This window comes from Bidens hawaiensis, unplaced genomic scaffold (assembly GCF_021521415.1).
Source record: "Bidens hawaiensis isolate Kalapana, Puna unplaced genomic scaffold, B.hawaiensis_p1.1 tig00061210_1, whole genome shotgun sequence".
Lineage (NCBI taxonomy): Eukaryota > Viridiplantae > Streptophyta > Magnoliopsida > Asterales > Asteraceae > Bidens > Bidens hawaiensis.
The window spans coordinates 1-15,697 of NW_027501023.1; the positions used below are offsets into that span (position 1 = coordinate 1).

General features: G+C 42.4%; 1 protein-coding gene and 1 long non-coding RNA gene across 2 annotated transcripts; one reads left to right on the forward strand and one right to left on the reverse strand.

Moving 5' to 3' along the window:
* The first annotated feature begins 3,992 nt into the window (after nucleotides 1-3,992).
* Nucleotides 3,993-6,437, forward strand: LOC143603307 (uncharacterized). Its single transcript, XM_077080137.1, has 6 exons — nucleotides 3,993-4,113; nucleotides 4,331-4,712; nucleotides 5,353-5,549; nucleotides 5,637-5,781; nucleotides 5,944-6,097; nucleotides 6,278-6,437. Exons 1-6 carry the CDS (start codon nucleotides 4,052-4,054, stop codon nucleotides 6,301-6,303), a joined length of 966 nt encoding a protein of 321 aa, XP_076936252.1. The 5' UTR covers nucleotides 3,993-4,051; the 3' UTR covers nucleotides 6,304-6,437.
* A 2,155-nt stretch (nucleotides 6,438-8,592) lies between these two features.
* Nucleotides 8,593-9,329, reverse strand: LOC143603309 (uncharacterized). Its single transcript, XR_013148033.1, has 3 exons — nucleotides 9,265-9,329; nucleotides 8,732-8,774; nucleotides 8,593-8,640 (listed from the first exon to the last, which is right to left on the reverse strand). It is a non-coding gene; the product is annotated as an uncharacterized LOC143603309 (long non-coding RNA).
* Nucleotides 9,330-15,697: the final 6,368 nt, after the last annotated feature.

Genomic DNA, 15,697 nt, shown 5'->3' on the forward strand with positions numbered 1-15,697 from the left:
CTTTTCCTTAGAAATTCTTGCCGTTTTTTGTGTTTATGCGGGTTTTGCCGCCTTCCACATGCAACGACTTTTCACACTTATTTATGCGGTGAAGACCGGCATATCAGTGTTTTGAATAAATTAACCGTTCCACGCGCTGTTGTCAATAGGTTCGGTTTCCTCTATCATGATTTGTGCGGGTAGGACCGGCACTTTCATTTAGTGGGATGACCGAACTTCACCTATGACTGACCTGCGTGAAGGTTTGCCGTTTTTTGTGTTTAGAAATTTATCGTTCTGTGTTTATGCGGGTTTTGCCGCCTTCCACATGCAACGACTTGTTTTCCCACTTATGTATGCGGTGAAGACCGGCATATCAGTGTGGAAAGCTCATTAAGCATAAATGTAAGACCATCAGCGTCAATGTGATAAGGAGAATCATTTCCATTAGAAGTGGCTCTGGGCCTTTTCTTTTACAAGTTTGGAATTGATCTACATGCAGACTGTGTAATTGAGCTCCATTCCATGTTCTTGGGAGTGTCATCGAGCTTTTCGAGCCGATATCACTTGGTTCGGAATCTCGTTGTTTACGCAGTATGTAGTCTCCGATATTGAAGCTGCAGTTTTATTCGTGTTTTCCCCAACTGGGGTTCTACACGCATTAGCCTGCTCAGCGTTCATTACGCCACGAGGTGCGTGAGCGTCCCATCTCTGACAAATGCTTCGACGATGTCCTTCAAGTCTACGCATTCCTCGGTGTTGTGGCCTCTTGTCCTGTGGAAGTCACAGAATTTGCTCTGATCAGCGTTGTGACGCTCTCGGATTATTGGAGCCTTTGGCCATGGGAGTCTCTCGGTGTCGAATATCTTGGTGACGCTTTTGGTGAGTGGCGTCCATCTGGAGTTCCGGTTCGACGACTGCATGTTATCCTTTCCGCCTAACCGAGGGTGCGAGCCGGATGAAGTGTCAAAGTTTACCCTTGACTGCCAAATGCCTAGCTTCCTTTTTTTGTTTAGTCGGGCGGTAAGGACATTGTTTTCTCTTGTTTTCTGGGTGTAGAGGTTTGTGCTTTGGGGAAGATCTCTACCCAGTTGCTTTTCCGTTTCCGCGAAGCGTTTAGCTGCTGTCATGACGGCATCCCATGTGGATGGCATGCCATCTTTACCCGTTAAGGTGCGGATGAGCTCTGGGTCTTTTGTGCCCTGGATGAAAGCAGCGCGAACAAGATCTTCGCTAATATTACCCAGACTTAGCTTTTTTGAGTTGAAGCGAGTGATGAAGTCTAGCAAAGATTCATCTTCCTCTCGAATGCAATTGAGGATTGTCCATTGCTCTTCGGTATACTTTCTTTGTTGGCTGAAGTGTTGGCTAAACTTCTGTTGGAAGTCTGCCCAATCGTAGATGTGGTGGACCGGTAAACGGTCGAACCACGCTCTGGCTGCTCCAACCAGCGTCATCTGGAACATATAACACCACGTGGGTTCCGTCCAGTTGCTGACGGTTGCCCCCGCTATGAATTTGTTCAAATGATCGTCTGGGTCAGATATACCATCATAGGTGCTGATGTTTGACATCTGTTTGGCACTTCTTGGGGCGATTGCTTCCGCAATGTCCCTTGCAAACTTGGAGGTTCCCGCATTTGCAGCGGTTGGTCTGAAGGTTTTAGAGAAGTCACGTGGGTTTCCACCCGCGTTTTTTGGTTTGAAGGTTTCTCCTAAATTCCTTCTCGGTTGGAAGTCCGTTTCCTTACGCTTCCCTTTCGCCCTATGGCGAGGGTTTGCGTCGGTGTCGGATTCCTCTGAATCATCGTCCAAGTACTCGCACTCATTGCTCATGTTGAGCTGTTGAGTGCTTCCGAATTCGTCAGCCTGTTGGAGTGAACGCAAGCGTTCATCCAACTCAGCTTGGAATTCCTTTTGACGTTTTTCCGCCCACGCTTTAACTTGTTCAAGTGTTTGGCCGGGGGGCCTCGTCTGTTGTCTTTCCACCTGGGTATCAATGAATCCCAGGGGAGGATTGTTTACTGCACTTGCCTCGGCTCGGGTAACCGGCGTAGTGTTCGTAAAATGTGTGTATTCGCCAGTGTTCCCCCCAGTAGCTGGGGTTGTGGTTACTGGTGTTTCTTGGTTATTCGCTGGCTTTGGCAAATGAGTAACCTTAACCATCTTTCCAGAAGTTTGAAAAAACTGAATAAATTAGTTCTAGCTTTTATGCACGGATGGCGCCAATGAAGAAACACTAATCGACCCCGGGCAGATTACGGATAATCTGGGGGTTAAGTAGATGTTTCCCACGAGGGGTTAGATCCGGCGAAGATGGTTCTTCTGATAACCTGCAAAACAGACACCGTGAGCTCGTCACTGAGAAGGGGGGGGTACCTCCTTGTGACCACCCTCCGGCGTGAGAATCAGACTAGATTGCTCTTGAATATAAGTGTATATTAAGAGAATGACTAGAGCAGATATCAGGTAATATATCAAGATATGAGATATGAGATAAGATGATACCATTCCAAGGTGTTGGAGTATTTATAGCCGAAGGTAGGTTTCCAAGCAGGTACAGCCGGCTGAATAGTGTTCCTGTTCTGCCAACTGTGGGCTACGCACATGCCATGCTGGTGGTTGGTGGGTAGGCAGTGGCTGATAGTGACCAGGCCGGCTGTGTACTATTCCTGTTCCACCAACTGCAGGCTATGCACGTCCTCCGACAGGTTGGTGAGTAGGCAGCGGCTAATAGTGACATACAGTACAAGAGCGTGCTGCTCGTCATACTGTTGTCAGTGAGCTGTCGTATCTTTGGTCAGATCTTTTGTCCATACCTCGTCAGGTACAGTACAAAAGATCCTCCAGTATCGTACGGACTGGCTTATTTGGGCGGGAGTTTTCCCGGCTTTGTGCGGGAGTGTTCCCGGCTTGCTCACTCCTTCTTCAGGTGACATTACTGAATTATTTAAGAGTTAAGTGCCTTGTGCGTGTAGCTTTGCTGCGCAGGTAGCCTTCCCTGATGGCTTGTATCCGCAGCTGCGGGAACAGGCGGAGTACTTCACCATTGGGAGGCTTTTCCTGCGGGAACAGCTTGCGTACTGCGCGTAAGGACGTCACGTCTCTGAGCATGGTGGGTCCTGCGGGCCCAGTTGGTTTCTGCGCAGACGTCCCTCTTCAAGGGGTTGCGAGTTTAGCCTTTGCGCAGACGTCCCTGTTGAAGGTGAGTCTTGCGGGTTCAACTGCGCAGACGTCCCTCTTTGAGGAGAGTATTGCGGGTCCAACTGAGCTCTGCTGGGACCTACCTCTTCATGGTCTTAATTTTTGGAAACCAAAAAAATAATTGCAGTTAACACGATTCGAACCAGCGAATTCAAAAAACAAGTTGACAAACACAAAGGTTTAACCACTCCACCAACTTTCATTTCGTTAAATGTGTTCATTTCAAATTTACTTATGGGTTTATTCATATTTTTTTATGTATTTTCTATAAAATTTTAAAATTCAGTGGGTTCCCGTGAACCCGCACGAGCACATGTGGGTCCGCCCCTGGCCCCTCCATCTTCAATGGTGGTGGTAATGGTAACCGATAGGTAGGCAACGTCTACACCCGATAGGTGGGGGGTGGCGACATATATTTTGATTTTTTTTTTTATGTTTGTTTTACCACTTAAATGCATTACGGAATCAAATTTCTTGTATGTTGTTTAATTTTATGATCTTGTGGTAAATTTTAATTATTTTAACACATGTATGTTGTTTTTAAGAAAATTAGGCGGACCAAACACAGATTAGAATATATTGCTGAATTAATTCTTTTGTTTAGATTAAACATGTGCAATTGCAACCAAAACCTAGTTATAATAATAATAAACCCATTGATTGACCAGCCACCAGTTGATTTTTCATTCCCATTATTTTTCTTCTTCTTCTTCTTCTTCTTCTTCCTAATCATTTTATTATTAATTTGATTTTGATTAAAGCCACCCACCCCACGATTTGATCTCTTCAATTTTCAGAACCCTAACACCTCCTACCGGCTTGTTTCTAATTCTTCCGATCGTTAGGGTTTTGTTCAGATATACGTGTCAATGGAGACTGCTCGTTCTAATACAGCAGGATATTTTGCTCAAACCGAAATTAATTGGGATAAGTAAGCATTCAATTCAATTCACATCTTAATATTGTTGCCTGCCACTTTATTTATTGTAATCGTTTTGTAGTAAATAATTTTACAACCATATATGAAATTGATATTACAACAAAAAACAATATTATTTATTTCACATTCTCAGTTCCTCTACTTTGGTGGTTGTTAGGTTGGTTATACATCCTCAATAATATAAATATATTGTCTTATTATTTTGCAGACTTGATAAAACTAAGTTTTATGTCGTGGGAGCTGGGATATTTACCGGGCTTACCGTCGGGTTGTACCCTATATCGGTTGTCAAGACCAGGATGCAGGTTACAACCAAAGATTCCGTTGAGAAGAGCGCCTATGCGGTTATTAGAGGGTTGTTAAAGGCTGAAGGTGTGCCGGGTTTGTATAGAGGGTTTGGGACGGTTATCACGGGTGCGATTCCTGCAAGGGTTATATTTATGACCGCGTTAGAGACCACGAAAGTGGCGGCTTTCAAGATTGTGGAGCCGTTTAAGCTGTCGGATCCTACGAAAGCTGCCATTGCTAATGGGCTTGCGGGAATGACGGCTTCTCTTTGCTCTCAAGGGGTTTTTGTTCCTATTGATGTGGTATGATTCCTTTTTTGTTAATTGTTTGGTTTTTGTATTGAGTAGGTGTGTAAATGAACCCAACGTTTAATGAGCAGTTTGTGAACCGTTAGGTGGGAAGTACGTTTATTTAATAAACCAACAAATATGAACATAAAATTTTGTTTATTTTGGTTAAACAAACAGGCATTAACACATGTCTCATTCATTTACATTAATCTGTATTTGTTAGTTTACGTTTTTTTAGGTTCTTCCATTTACACTCGTTAATATATTCATATTTAGCCCGTTACAACTTAGTCTAGTTTTGATAACAATTTAGGATCAACACATTGTTCTTCACGTTACTTCTAGCTGGTTTTATCTCGGGTATGTCCGTTCATCTATTTTAGTTGTGTTCGTTCATTTACGTTCGCGAGTCGTTCGTTTATACTGTTAAAGAACGAACATAAACAAACACGTACATGTTCTTTTTCTTGTTGAACGAGCACAAACATGAAAACCTTGTTCGTTTTGGTTTACGTTAATGAGTTGGTTGTTTGGTTAAAGTTAAATGAACAGGAACATACTCCATTCATGTTCATTCGGTTCGATTACAAGCCTACTTTTAAGTATAATGTTAGAGTTATGTGTATGTGTTCTGAGTATTGAAAGTTAACAGATTAGTCAAAGGCTGATGGTTCAAGGGTATTCTGGTCATGCGAGCTATAACGGTGGTCTGGATGTTGCACGTAAGGTTTTGAAACAAGATGGAATTAGAGGACTTTATAGAGGATTTGGTTTGTCTGTTATGACTTATTCGCCTTCAAGTGCTGTTTGGTGGGCTAGCTATGGGTCCAGTCAGCGTGTTATATGGAGGTGACCAATTTTTTTTTATTTTTTTTACTTTGTTTTTTTCCCGATTTGTGGTTTGCGGCAAAATATAAACACACGTGTTTTATGTAGTCTGTTAGGTCATGGAAGTGATGGCGATGGATCGGTTCCTAGTCAAGGGACAATAGTTTTAGTTCAGGGTGCGGGTGGGATTTCTGCTGCTGCTGCAGCAAGTATAATTACAACTCCACTTGACACTATAAAGACTCGATTACAGGTACATTTATTTGCCATTAGTTAATGTAATTGAAACGTTTGTGAAGCACATGCGTTAAAAGAAAGTACTTGTTCTCCTTAAGTCCCATTGATTATTTTCTTCTTTTGTAACTTATATAGTTATAATAAAAGGATTCGTGCTGATTAATTTCGTTTATACAAGGTAATGGGACACGATAAGCGACCCTCTACACGCGAAGTTGTCAAAACATTGATAGCAGAAGACGGCTGGAAAGGTTTTTATAAGGGAATTGGTCCAAGGTTTTTTAGCATGTCAGCATGGGGAACATCTATGATACTCGCATATGAATATTTGAGTACGAATTTTTTTTCTCCTTATGTTGTGCTTTATGTTTAATGTTAAAGTAATCATCAATACAAGCATTATGATAGCCAAAACTTAAATCATTTGATTCATTGTAATTACTTTGATGTCATATGTTCGTTCATGTGCTTGCTTGTATGCTAACATTTACTATTTCTTCATTATTTTGTAGAACGGATCTGCGCTCAAGATTTGTAGATTATAACAACCTGCTTTCGTAGACGAGGGGTTTGTTCAATTTATATCAGATACATTTATCATTCTTACTTACAGATACAGGAATAGTGTCGAGTGGCACGAGGCTCTCTTGTTTACATGATGAGTAGAAACTAGATCACATAAAATCAAATGTATGGTTCATACATATCATTCTTTTAACCATTTTTATTGGCTAGAATTGAATTGATGTAATTCAAGGCTTTATTTGTAATCCCAATTTGGAACATAAATAACCAGTAGATTTTGTTTCCTACTGTTTCTAGACATTACTTTGTAATCCCATTTTGGAACATAAATTACCAATAGATTTTGTTTCTTGCTGGTTTTCAGACATCATTTTGTATTTCTAGCCTGTCTTAATGTTGGTGTTCATGGTCAACAATCGGTGTTTCCATTTTATTGTCTGTATACCAGCAAAACAAACCCAAGCCTTTGGTTTTGGCTTGTTTTAACGTTGGTGTCTTCGTAACACCATTACGACTTGCATATTTTTTCACTTGAGAAATCATCATCCGGTCACTGGGCGAATCTGAATCTTCCTCGAGCTATCTCGTAATTAGGTTTCCCTTTTGATTTCTTGATTATGGTTTCATGGATGGGTGTACTTATATCCTAGTTTGATGTTTTGAGTGATTTATAGTTTAATCTTTAGTAATCTTTTATACATAATTGCTTTTGCTAATATGGGTTGTGGTATTTCCAACAGCAAGTTTAGCATTATGTTAGTTTGATGGATTAATAATTATAATCAGCTGTGAATTAACTCATCTGATTTTTTTTTCTTTTTTCTAAAATGGTAGGTTTTGCCCCTATTTTATTTTAATCAGAACCTGTACCGACCCAAACTGAAATGACCATTTCTAAAAACATTCTATTTTGACCTGAACCCAGCATGACCTGTAACCTCACCTGACTAGTTCCGCTTGTTTTGGGAGATACGGTTGTTTGGTTACAAGACAAGTTGATTTCAACCCAAACTTTGGCGATGGTGTTTCTTAAAACAATATACCATTGAAAGTCTGGGTCGATATTAGTCGATTCGGGTTTGGTTTGGTCGTTGGCCATTTACACACGTATTTGGACCCTAATGGAAGCTAAATAGACGACAATATTTGTTTTTTCTGATTGGAATACAACACAACACAACAAAAATGGACCTTAACATAAACACAAAAAGGAAAACGAACTCATAACACCACGCTATCACTACCAACATTTGTTTATAAATTGCAAAATGTGATTGTTCATAAACTTGATCTGAAATCATATTAAGAATATTCTCAGTTGACTACTTGGGCATCATCATCACTTTCATCCTCATCTTCATCATCTCTAGTTGTGCCTGCGTATGCTTCAAGTGATTCGGCTTTGAACAAATCACCAGCCTTGTGTTGAACATCAGTTGGATCTTGTTCTTTCGTTTCAGATTTTCCTTTGTTCATCTGTAGCATCAAATACATTAAACCATTATTCTTATTTTGGTTAAAATAACTAAAATACAATATCTTTGGATATCCGCCCATTATTATCACAACTTTTATATCCGCCCATTATTATCATAACTCCAAGACTTGTGAGGCAACCTATTTACCAGTGTCAGTGATTCGTTTTATCATAAAGTCCTACTCAACCAACAAAATGACAAAACTCATACTTTGGGGCCGATAAATTCAATTAAAATGTTTATAGAATGTACTTTAACTCTCTATATCTCTATCTATATAATTTAACTAAAAAATGTATTTTCTCTAAGTTTTGTATATTTTTAAAAAACCTTCTACACCCTATTCTTTATCTCTATCTAATCACACTCACAAACACTTATTTTATTAGTTTTCCTTTTTTCTATACACTCACAAAAAATATTGTAGAGGATGAATAGTAGCCTCTAAATATACAGGATTGAAGTACAATCTCTAATGCTTAGTTTTACTCGCATAATTATCAGCAAAAACATGGAAAATTTGTTAACAAGTATTAGCAGTTTACAAGATCCCTCTGTTATATCATTATTAAAATGCATTTGAATATTTGACTACAATATAGTTTCAAACAATGGATTCCACACGTTGTGTATAACATCACCAAAATCAAAGAAAAACATAGCACCATGACAATTAAACTGAGTCATGATTGTGCGATTTGTAACAAGTATATATAGCTTCTTTATTCTTCACTTTTCTTTCTCATGATCATACTTATTTGACATTTGCTTAATCTAAGTAAATAATACAGAAAACCAAAAGAGAATTAGTAAAAGACACTTACTGCATGAAGCAAGGACCTCTTCTCTCTCTCTCGAGCATTACTAATAGCCTAAAAGAAAAGCAATAATTTATCATCATTAGAAAGCACCACTAAAGATAACCAGCACAAATGCAAACAAACATAGAAGATAAGAACAAACTGCTTGAAGCATCTTCTGCTCAGCTTCTACTTCAGTAATATCTCTGCAAAAAATTACTCATATATCAGTCACCATTCACAAGCTCAAACTCCTATATCAAAACGTAAATTCTGTTCATCATCATCATCCTAACTAGTGGCCTTTATCTTGGAAACATGGTTGTAAAAATCCTATCTAAGCACCAATTAATACCCGATTAATTGCTAGTTGGTACCCTGCCAACTAGTCGCCGATTAATCGCTATTTGGTCAAAATCGGTCAAGATTGAAAACTTTATGTGTGTGTATATGTATAATGAAAATTACATATAAACTCGAATCCGATTAATAGCCAGTCCCTACCCCACAGCCCGACTAGCGCCTAGCGATTTCTACAACACTGCTTGGAAATCGTTCATTAATGCCATCAAGTTCGTCACTTTATCATTTTACAAATTTTAATAATTGTAATTTACACCAACTGTTTTTTATTGAAAAAAGCATTACTTTTTATTTAAAACCGCCTTTCGTAAGAAAACAAAAAAAAAATCAAACCTTCCAACAATTCGGTCAACACGGCACGAACACTTAGCACATACATTATGCTCCTTAGCACAAGCTGCAATTCACATTACACCCATCAAATAAACCAACATAAGTAGCAACAATAGATAAAAATGCAAACTTTATTAAGCCCTGATTACCGTTGCATAGGTTATGGTACGCCTAATGAACAGCTCGCTTCGTACACTTTTGACTGTAACAAACAAACAAACCCAATTAATCAAAAACATGATAAAAACTGAAACTACAATAAAATAATATAAACACAGTTACCATTTGGCTGGTTCAGTTAAGGGTTTGTATTTGCCGTATTTGCGTTTCCATTCAATCTGGTCTTTACACTTTGGGCAGACTCCGGTGATATCTGATAAGGGTCCGAACCGGCCGCCCACTTCGGTCTCGTTAATTTTGACGCCGGCGTTGGGTTTCCAGGCGAATTTGTTCGCGTGTTTCGGCGGCCCGGTACGTGGTCTGCTGCTCATCTTGGTTTTTAGTGTACAAAACAGCATGGAACTTGAATGACTTCTTGTTTCTTAAACCTAAAAGAAAAGTTTTACTTTGCCCCCCTCAAGTGTTGTGTATGTTAGTTTTTTTGGGTACTTAGTATACGAGGCATATAGCGTCGGGCACGGTTATAGAAATCTAGATTAGGCGTCTAACCCATTGCCAGACTAGCGACTAAGAATTACTACAATACTGGCTTCAAAAAATGATATATTGGTATTTATGTATTTAGAAAAATATTTTTAATTTAAAAGATATATAAACCGCGTAGAAACAGTCATGTACCGAGAGATGAAGTGCAATGTTCCCGATTGACGTTGTGATGTCAACTTTAACCCTGCCTTCCCTTAAGCTCCCCCCTTTTTTTCTCATTTTCTCAGTGATATGAATTCACCCGTTATCGTCTGAAAGTTCGAGCCCTCACTTTTCTCAAAACCTCTCTTTACTTCTACAAAACCAAACCTTCATATAATTCATTAAAAAGTTTTTAAAATTATACATATAAACTTAAAAAGTTATTAAAATTATATATATATATATGTATATATATATATGTGTGTGTGTGTGAGAGAGAGAGAGTGAAAGAGAGTGACCCATGGGCCCACACTCCATGTCCGTTTACCCGTTTGCAGCCACAACCCTTTGTTCATGGACTTTCCTCCACAAGATGCCCATCCCACCCTCATATGCCTTTAAGCCACATCAGCCGAACCTCGGGTTCTGGTGCTCATTGTGGTGTGTTTGGGATTCCTTATTTTCCTCTCTTTATGACTTATGATGGTTAAATAAGTCATTTTTGTGTTAACAAAGTGTTTGGAAACACATAAGGTCTTTTCCATTTCTCTTTATCAACAAAGCTAAAATAAAGGTTTTCAATAAGTTGGAGTTTGCTAACTTATCTCTTTATAGGATTAGAATACCCATTCTACCTGAAGAGGTAGGTCCCAGCAGAGACCAGTTGGTCCCGCAAGACTCACCTTGAACAGGGACGTCTGCGCAAAGGCCATCTGCTCCCGCAGGACCCACCATACTCATAGGATCTTACGCGCAGTACACAAGCTGAACACGCAGGGAAAGCCTCCCAATGGTGAAGTACCCCGCCTGTTCCCGCAGTTGCGGATACAAGCCATCAGGGAAGGCTACCCGCAGACAGCAGGGCTACACGCACAAGACACTAGCTACTTCAGTAGTCACATGAAGGAATGAGCAAGGCGGGAACAATCCCGCCTAAATGAGCCAGTCTGATTCTGAAAGATCTTTTGTACCATACCTACCAAGGTATGGATAGGACAGACGATCTGACCAGAACAGCCCATGAGCCAATCACAGGGTGACAGCTCATCGACAACAGGGCGAGGAGGAGCACCCTCTAGTACTGTTTGTCACTATTAGCCGCTGCCTACTCACCAACCCTTACTGAGGAGCATGCGCGGCCTATAGTTGGTGGAATAGTGTTACTGTTGGCCGTAACCTATTCACCAACCAGCATGGCCTGCGTACAATCCACAGTAAGTGGGACGTGCATAATCTACAGTTGGTGGAATAGTGCAGCCGACTTTGTTACTGTTGGCCGTAACCTACCCACCAACCAGTATGGCCTGTGCATAGTCCACTGTTGGTTGAACAGGAATACTATTCAGCCGGCTGTACCTTCTTGGAAACCTACCTTCGGCTATAAATACTCCAATATCTTGGAATGGTAAGATCATCTACTATCCAGTTATCTAGCAATCTCTTAATATACACTTATATTCAGAGCAACCTAGTCTGATTCTCACGCCGGAGGGTGGTCACAAGGAGGAACTCCCCCCTTCTCAGTGACGAGCTTACGGTGTTTGTTTTGCAGGTCTCCTGAAGAACAGCCTTCTCAGTTAGACCTCATCCGTGGGAAACATTACTTAACCCCCAGATTATCTATAATCTGTACCGGGTCACCTAGTGTTTCTTCATTGGCGCCATCCGTTTATAAAAGCTAGAACTACTTTAGTTTTTTCACAATTTCTGAAGAAATGGTTAACGTTACTCCGGTTCAAAGGCCAGTAACCGACCAAGAAACCCCGGTAACAACCCCAGCAACTGGGGGGAACACCGGCGGTTATACAATCCTTACGAACACTACCCCGACTACCCAAGCCGGGGCAAGTGGAGTAAATATTCCATTGGGGTTCTCCGATACCCAACTGGAAAAACGAACGAAGGTTCCTCGCCAAACACTAGATCAAGTGAAGGCATGGGCCGAAGCACGGCAAAGAGAATTCCAAGCCGAATTGGACGAACGCTTGCGTTCAGTTCAACAGGCTGACGAATTCGCCAGTACTCGCCAACACCTCAATATGAGCAGTGACTGCGAGTACTCAGACGACGAGTTGGAGTCCGACACCGACGCGAACCCTCGCCATAAGGCGAAAGGGAAGCGTAAGGAAAAGGACGTCCAACCAAAAAGGAATTTTGGGGAAGCCTTTAAACCAATCGTGGAGAGAAACCCGCGTGACTTTTCCAAAACCTTTAGACCAACTGCTACAAATGCAGGGAAGTCAAAGTTCGCAAGGGACATTGCGGAAGCAATCGCCCCGAGAAGTGCCAAACAAATGTCCAACATTGGCACTTACGATGGTCTATCCGACCCAGACGACCATTTGAACAGGTTCATTGCGGGGGCTACCGTCAGCAACTGGACGGAACCCACGTGGTGCTACATGTTCCAGATGACTCTGGTCGGAGCGGCCAGGGCATGGTTCGATCGTTTACCGATCCACCACATATATGACTGGGCGGACTTTCAGAACAAGTTCAGCCAGCATTTCAGCCAACAGAGGAAGTACACTGAAGAGCAGTGGACGATCCTTAACTGCGTGAGAGAGGAGGATGAATCTCTACTAGACTTCATCACTCGCTTCAACTCCAAAAAGCTTAGTCTCGGCAACATAAGTGAAGATCTGGTTCGCGCCGCCTTCATCCAAGGCGCCGAATACCCAGAACTTATCCGCACATTGACGGGTAAGGATGGCATGCCATCAACTTGGGATGCCATCATGACGGCGGCAAAGCGCTTTGCCGAGACGGAAAAGCAACTGGGAAGAGATCTTCCCCAGAGTACACACCTCTACACGCAGAGGACCAGAGAGAACAATGTCCGGATCGCCCGGCAGAACAAAAAGAGGAGGCTAGGTATTTGGCAGTCAAGGGTAAACTTTGACACCTCATCCAGCTCTCGCCCTCTTGTTGGCGGAAGGGACAACACACACCCTTCAAACCAAAAACACCGGTGGACGCCACTCACGAAGAGCGTCACGGAGATATTTGCCACGGAAAAATTGCCATGGCCTAAAGCCCCATTGATCCGGCAGAAACCTAATGCGGATCAAAGCAAATCCTGTGATTTCCACGGGACAAAGGGTCATGGTACTGAAGAGTGCACATCCTTGAAGGATATTATTGAGACATTTGTCAAGGACGGAAGGCTTGCACATCTTGTGGCATCGATCAGGAAGGGAGGAAGGAATGACAACCGGTACAGAGGTAACGGACGAAAGCCCGTCGATATCAGCATCAACATGGTTCATGGCAAGGTCAGAGGAAGAAAAAGACGGCTGGCAGAACCATGCGCGTGGAAAGAAGCTGAGGTGCGCTTCCCGCGAGTGCCAGGAGGCCCCAGCAAAGAAGGCCCCATCGTCATCAGAAGCCAGCTGGGGCACTACATCACTTCACGCACTCTTGCTGACAACGGCGCTTCGTCGACAGTGATGTACAGACAGTTCTTTGATAAGCTGGATGATGAAGACAAAGAACGCTTGGAAACGGTCTACGCTTCAATGGAAGGGTTTGACGGAAGTACAGAAACACCCCTGGGTATCCTATCTTTCCCCGTTACTCTTACTGATGGGAATCATTCACGCACAGAAGACGTGGATTTTGTCGTAATGAAAAAGCCACATCATACGTACGACATCCTATTCGGAAGAGACGGGATGGCAAGATTCAACGCCGTGGTATCTTCAGTCCATGGCATGATGGGATGGCCAACAGCTGAGGGTGTAGCAATGATCTCTGGCATTCCCCAGGTATGCATTGCATCTGTTTCATCTAAACCCAAACCGAAAAAGGCTAAACCAACCATCACTGAACCAGAAAAATGGGCCTTCAATGGCAAATACCCCGACCAGGCCGTTACCATTGGACCAACAATCGTTGATCCCACCCGCACCTTACTCAAACGCTTACTGCAGAAGAACGCTGACATCTTTGCGTGGGCACCAGCTGACATGACTGGTGTACCCCGAAGTAAGGCGGAGCATAAGCTCAAATGCGATCCGGCTGTTACGCCAATCGTACAAAAGCGCAGAGTGATGGGGCCTGAACAAACTAACGCGTGTAGAACCCAAGTCAAGGAACTCCTTGACGCAGGCATCGTACGCGTTAGTAGATATCAAACATGGGTTGCAAATCCCGTAATGGTACCGAAGAATGACAAACAATGGCGCATGTGCATAGATTTCAAAGATTTGAACAAAGCATGCCCCAAAGATTGTTATCCGTTACCAGAAATTGATCTCAAAGTGGATTCGTTGGCACCATTCCGCCTTAAATGCTTCTTGGATGCGTATAAGGGGTACCACCAAATCCACATGGCCATTGATGACCAGGACAAAACCGTATTTCGGACGCCCGATGGTACATTTTGTTATAAAATGATGCCATTCGGACTTAAGAATGCAGGGTCCACGTACCAACGACTAATGGACAAAGAGTTTCATGCCCAAATCGGGAGAAACTTGGAAGTCTATATGGATGATTTGGTCATCAAAAGCCTCGAGCCTGAGGCGATGTTGAAAGACATTGAAGAAACTTTCAACACGCTCCGAAAGATAAACATGAAGCTCAACCCGAGCAAGTGTTCATTTGGGATGGAAGAAGGGAAGTTCTTGGGAGTCATTGTTACTAAAGATGGCTTTAGAGCGAACCCTGAAAAGGTCGAAGCCATTGTTAAAATGGAATCACCTACCACCATCAAACAGGCTCAGACACTGAATGGACGACTAGTCGCACTTAATCGCTTCTTGGCAAACCATGCAGATAAGTCGTTTCCTTTCGTGTCAACATTGAGAAACTGCTTGAAGAAAACGCACTTCCGCTGGACACCAGAAGCGGAAGCAGCTTTTCAGGAGATTCGGTCACGCCTGATCGAACTCCCAACACTTACAGCACCACAAGCGGGAGAGGAGTTAATCCTATACCTTTCCGCAACAGATAGAGCAACCGGGGCAGTCCTGCTAGTAGAACGAAAGGGCATCCAGATGCCAATCTATTATGTTAGCCGTGTACTAACAGACGTAGAAACCCGGTACTCTACCCTCGAAAAATTAGTCTTAGCACTTATACATGCTTCACGCAGGTTAAGACGATATTTCCAAGGCCACCCAATCACCATTCTCACCAACTTCAAACTCTCAAACGTTCTAGGCAAACCCGAATTATCGGGACGTCTAGCCAAATGGGCAATTGAATTGGGAGAATATGCAATTAAGTACAAGCCAAGACCAGCCATAAAAGGCCAGGTCCTGGCCGATTTTATTGCAGAAGTCCCCGCTTCGCGGGAGAAAGAGTGCCAGGAGGAGGCTCAACCCTCCCCAGCACAGGACGTCAATGATGTCTGGCGACTCTATACTGATGGAGCAGCCAGTAACGAGGGTTCAGGCGCAGGGTTAAAATTAACCAACCCAGCGGGCCAAGAATATACTTACGCTATTCGGTTGGACTTTCCAAGTACGAATAACGAAGCCGAATATGAAGCATTCTTGGCCGGTTTGAGAATTGCGCATAAGATGGGAGTGAAAAACTTGGAAGCCCATGTGGATTCCATGCTGGTGGCCAACCAAATAAATGGAACATACACGGCTGTGAACGACACCATGGCCCTGTA

Coding starts and splice junctions, on each gene's coding strand:
- LOC143603307 (XM_077080137.1), top strand. CDS start 4,052: ATGGAGACTGCTCGTTCTAATACAGCAGGATATTTTGCTCAAACCGAA. Junction 5,550..5,636: donor AGTCAGCGTGTTATATGGAG/GTGACCAATTTT, acceptor TGTTTTATGTAG/TCTGTTAGGTCATGGAAGTG. Junction 5,782..5,943: donor CTATAAAGACTCGATTACAG/GTACATTTATTT, acceptor CGTTTATACAAG/GTAATGGGACACGATAAGCG.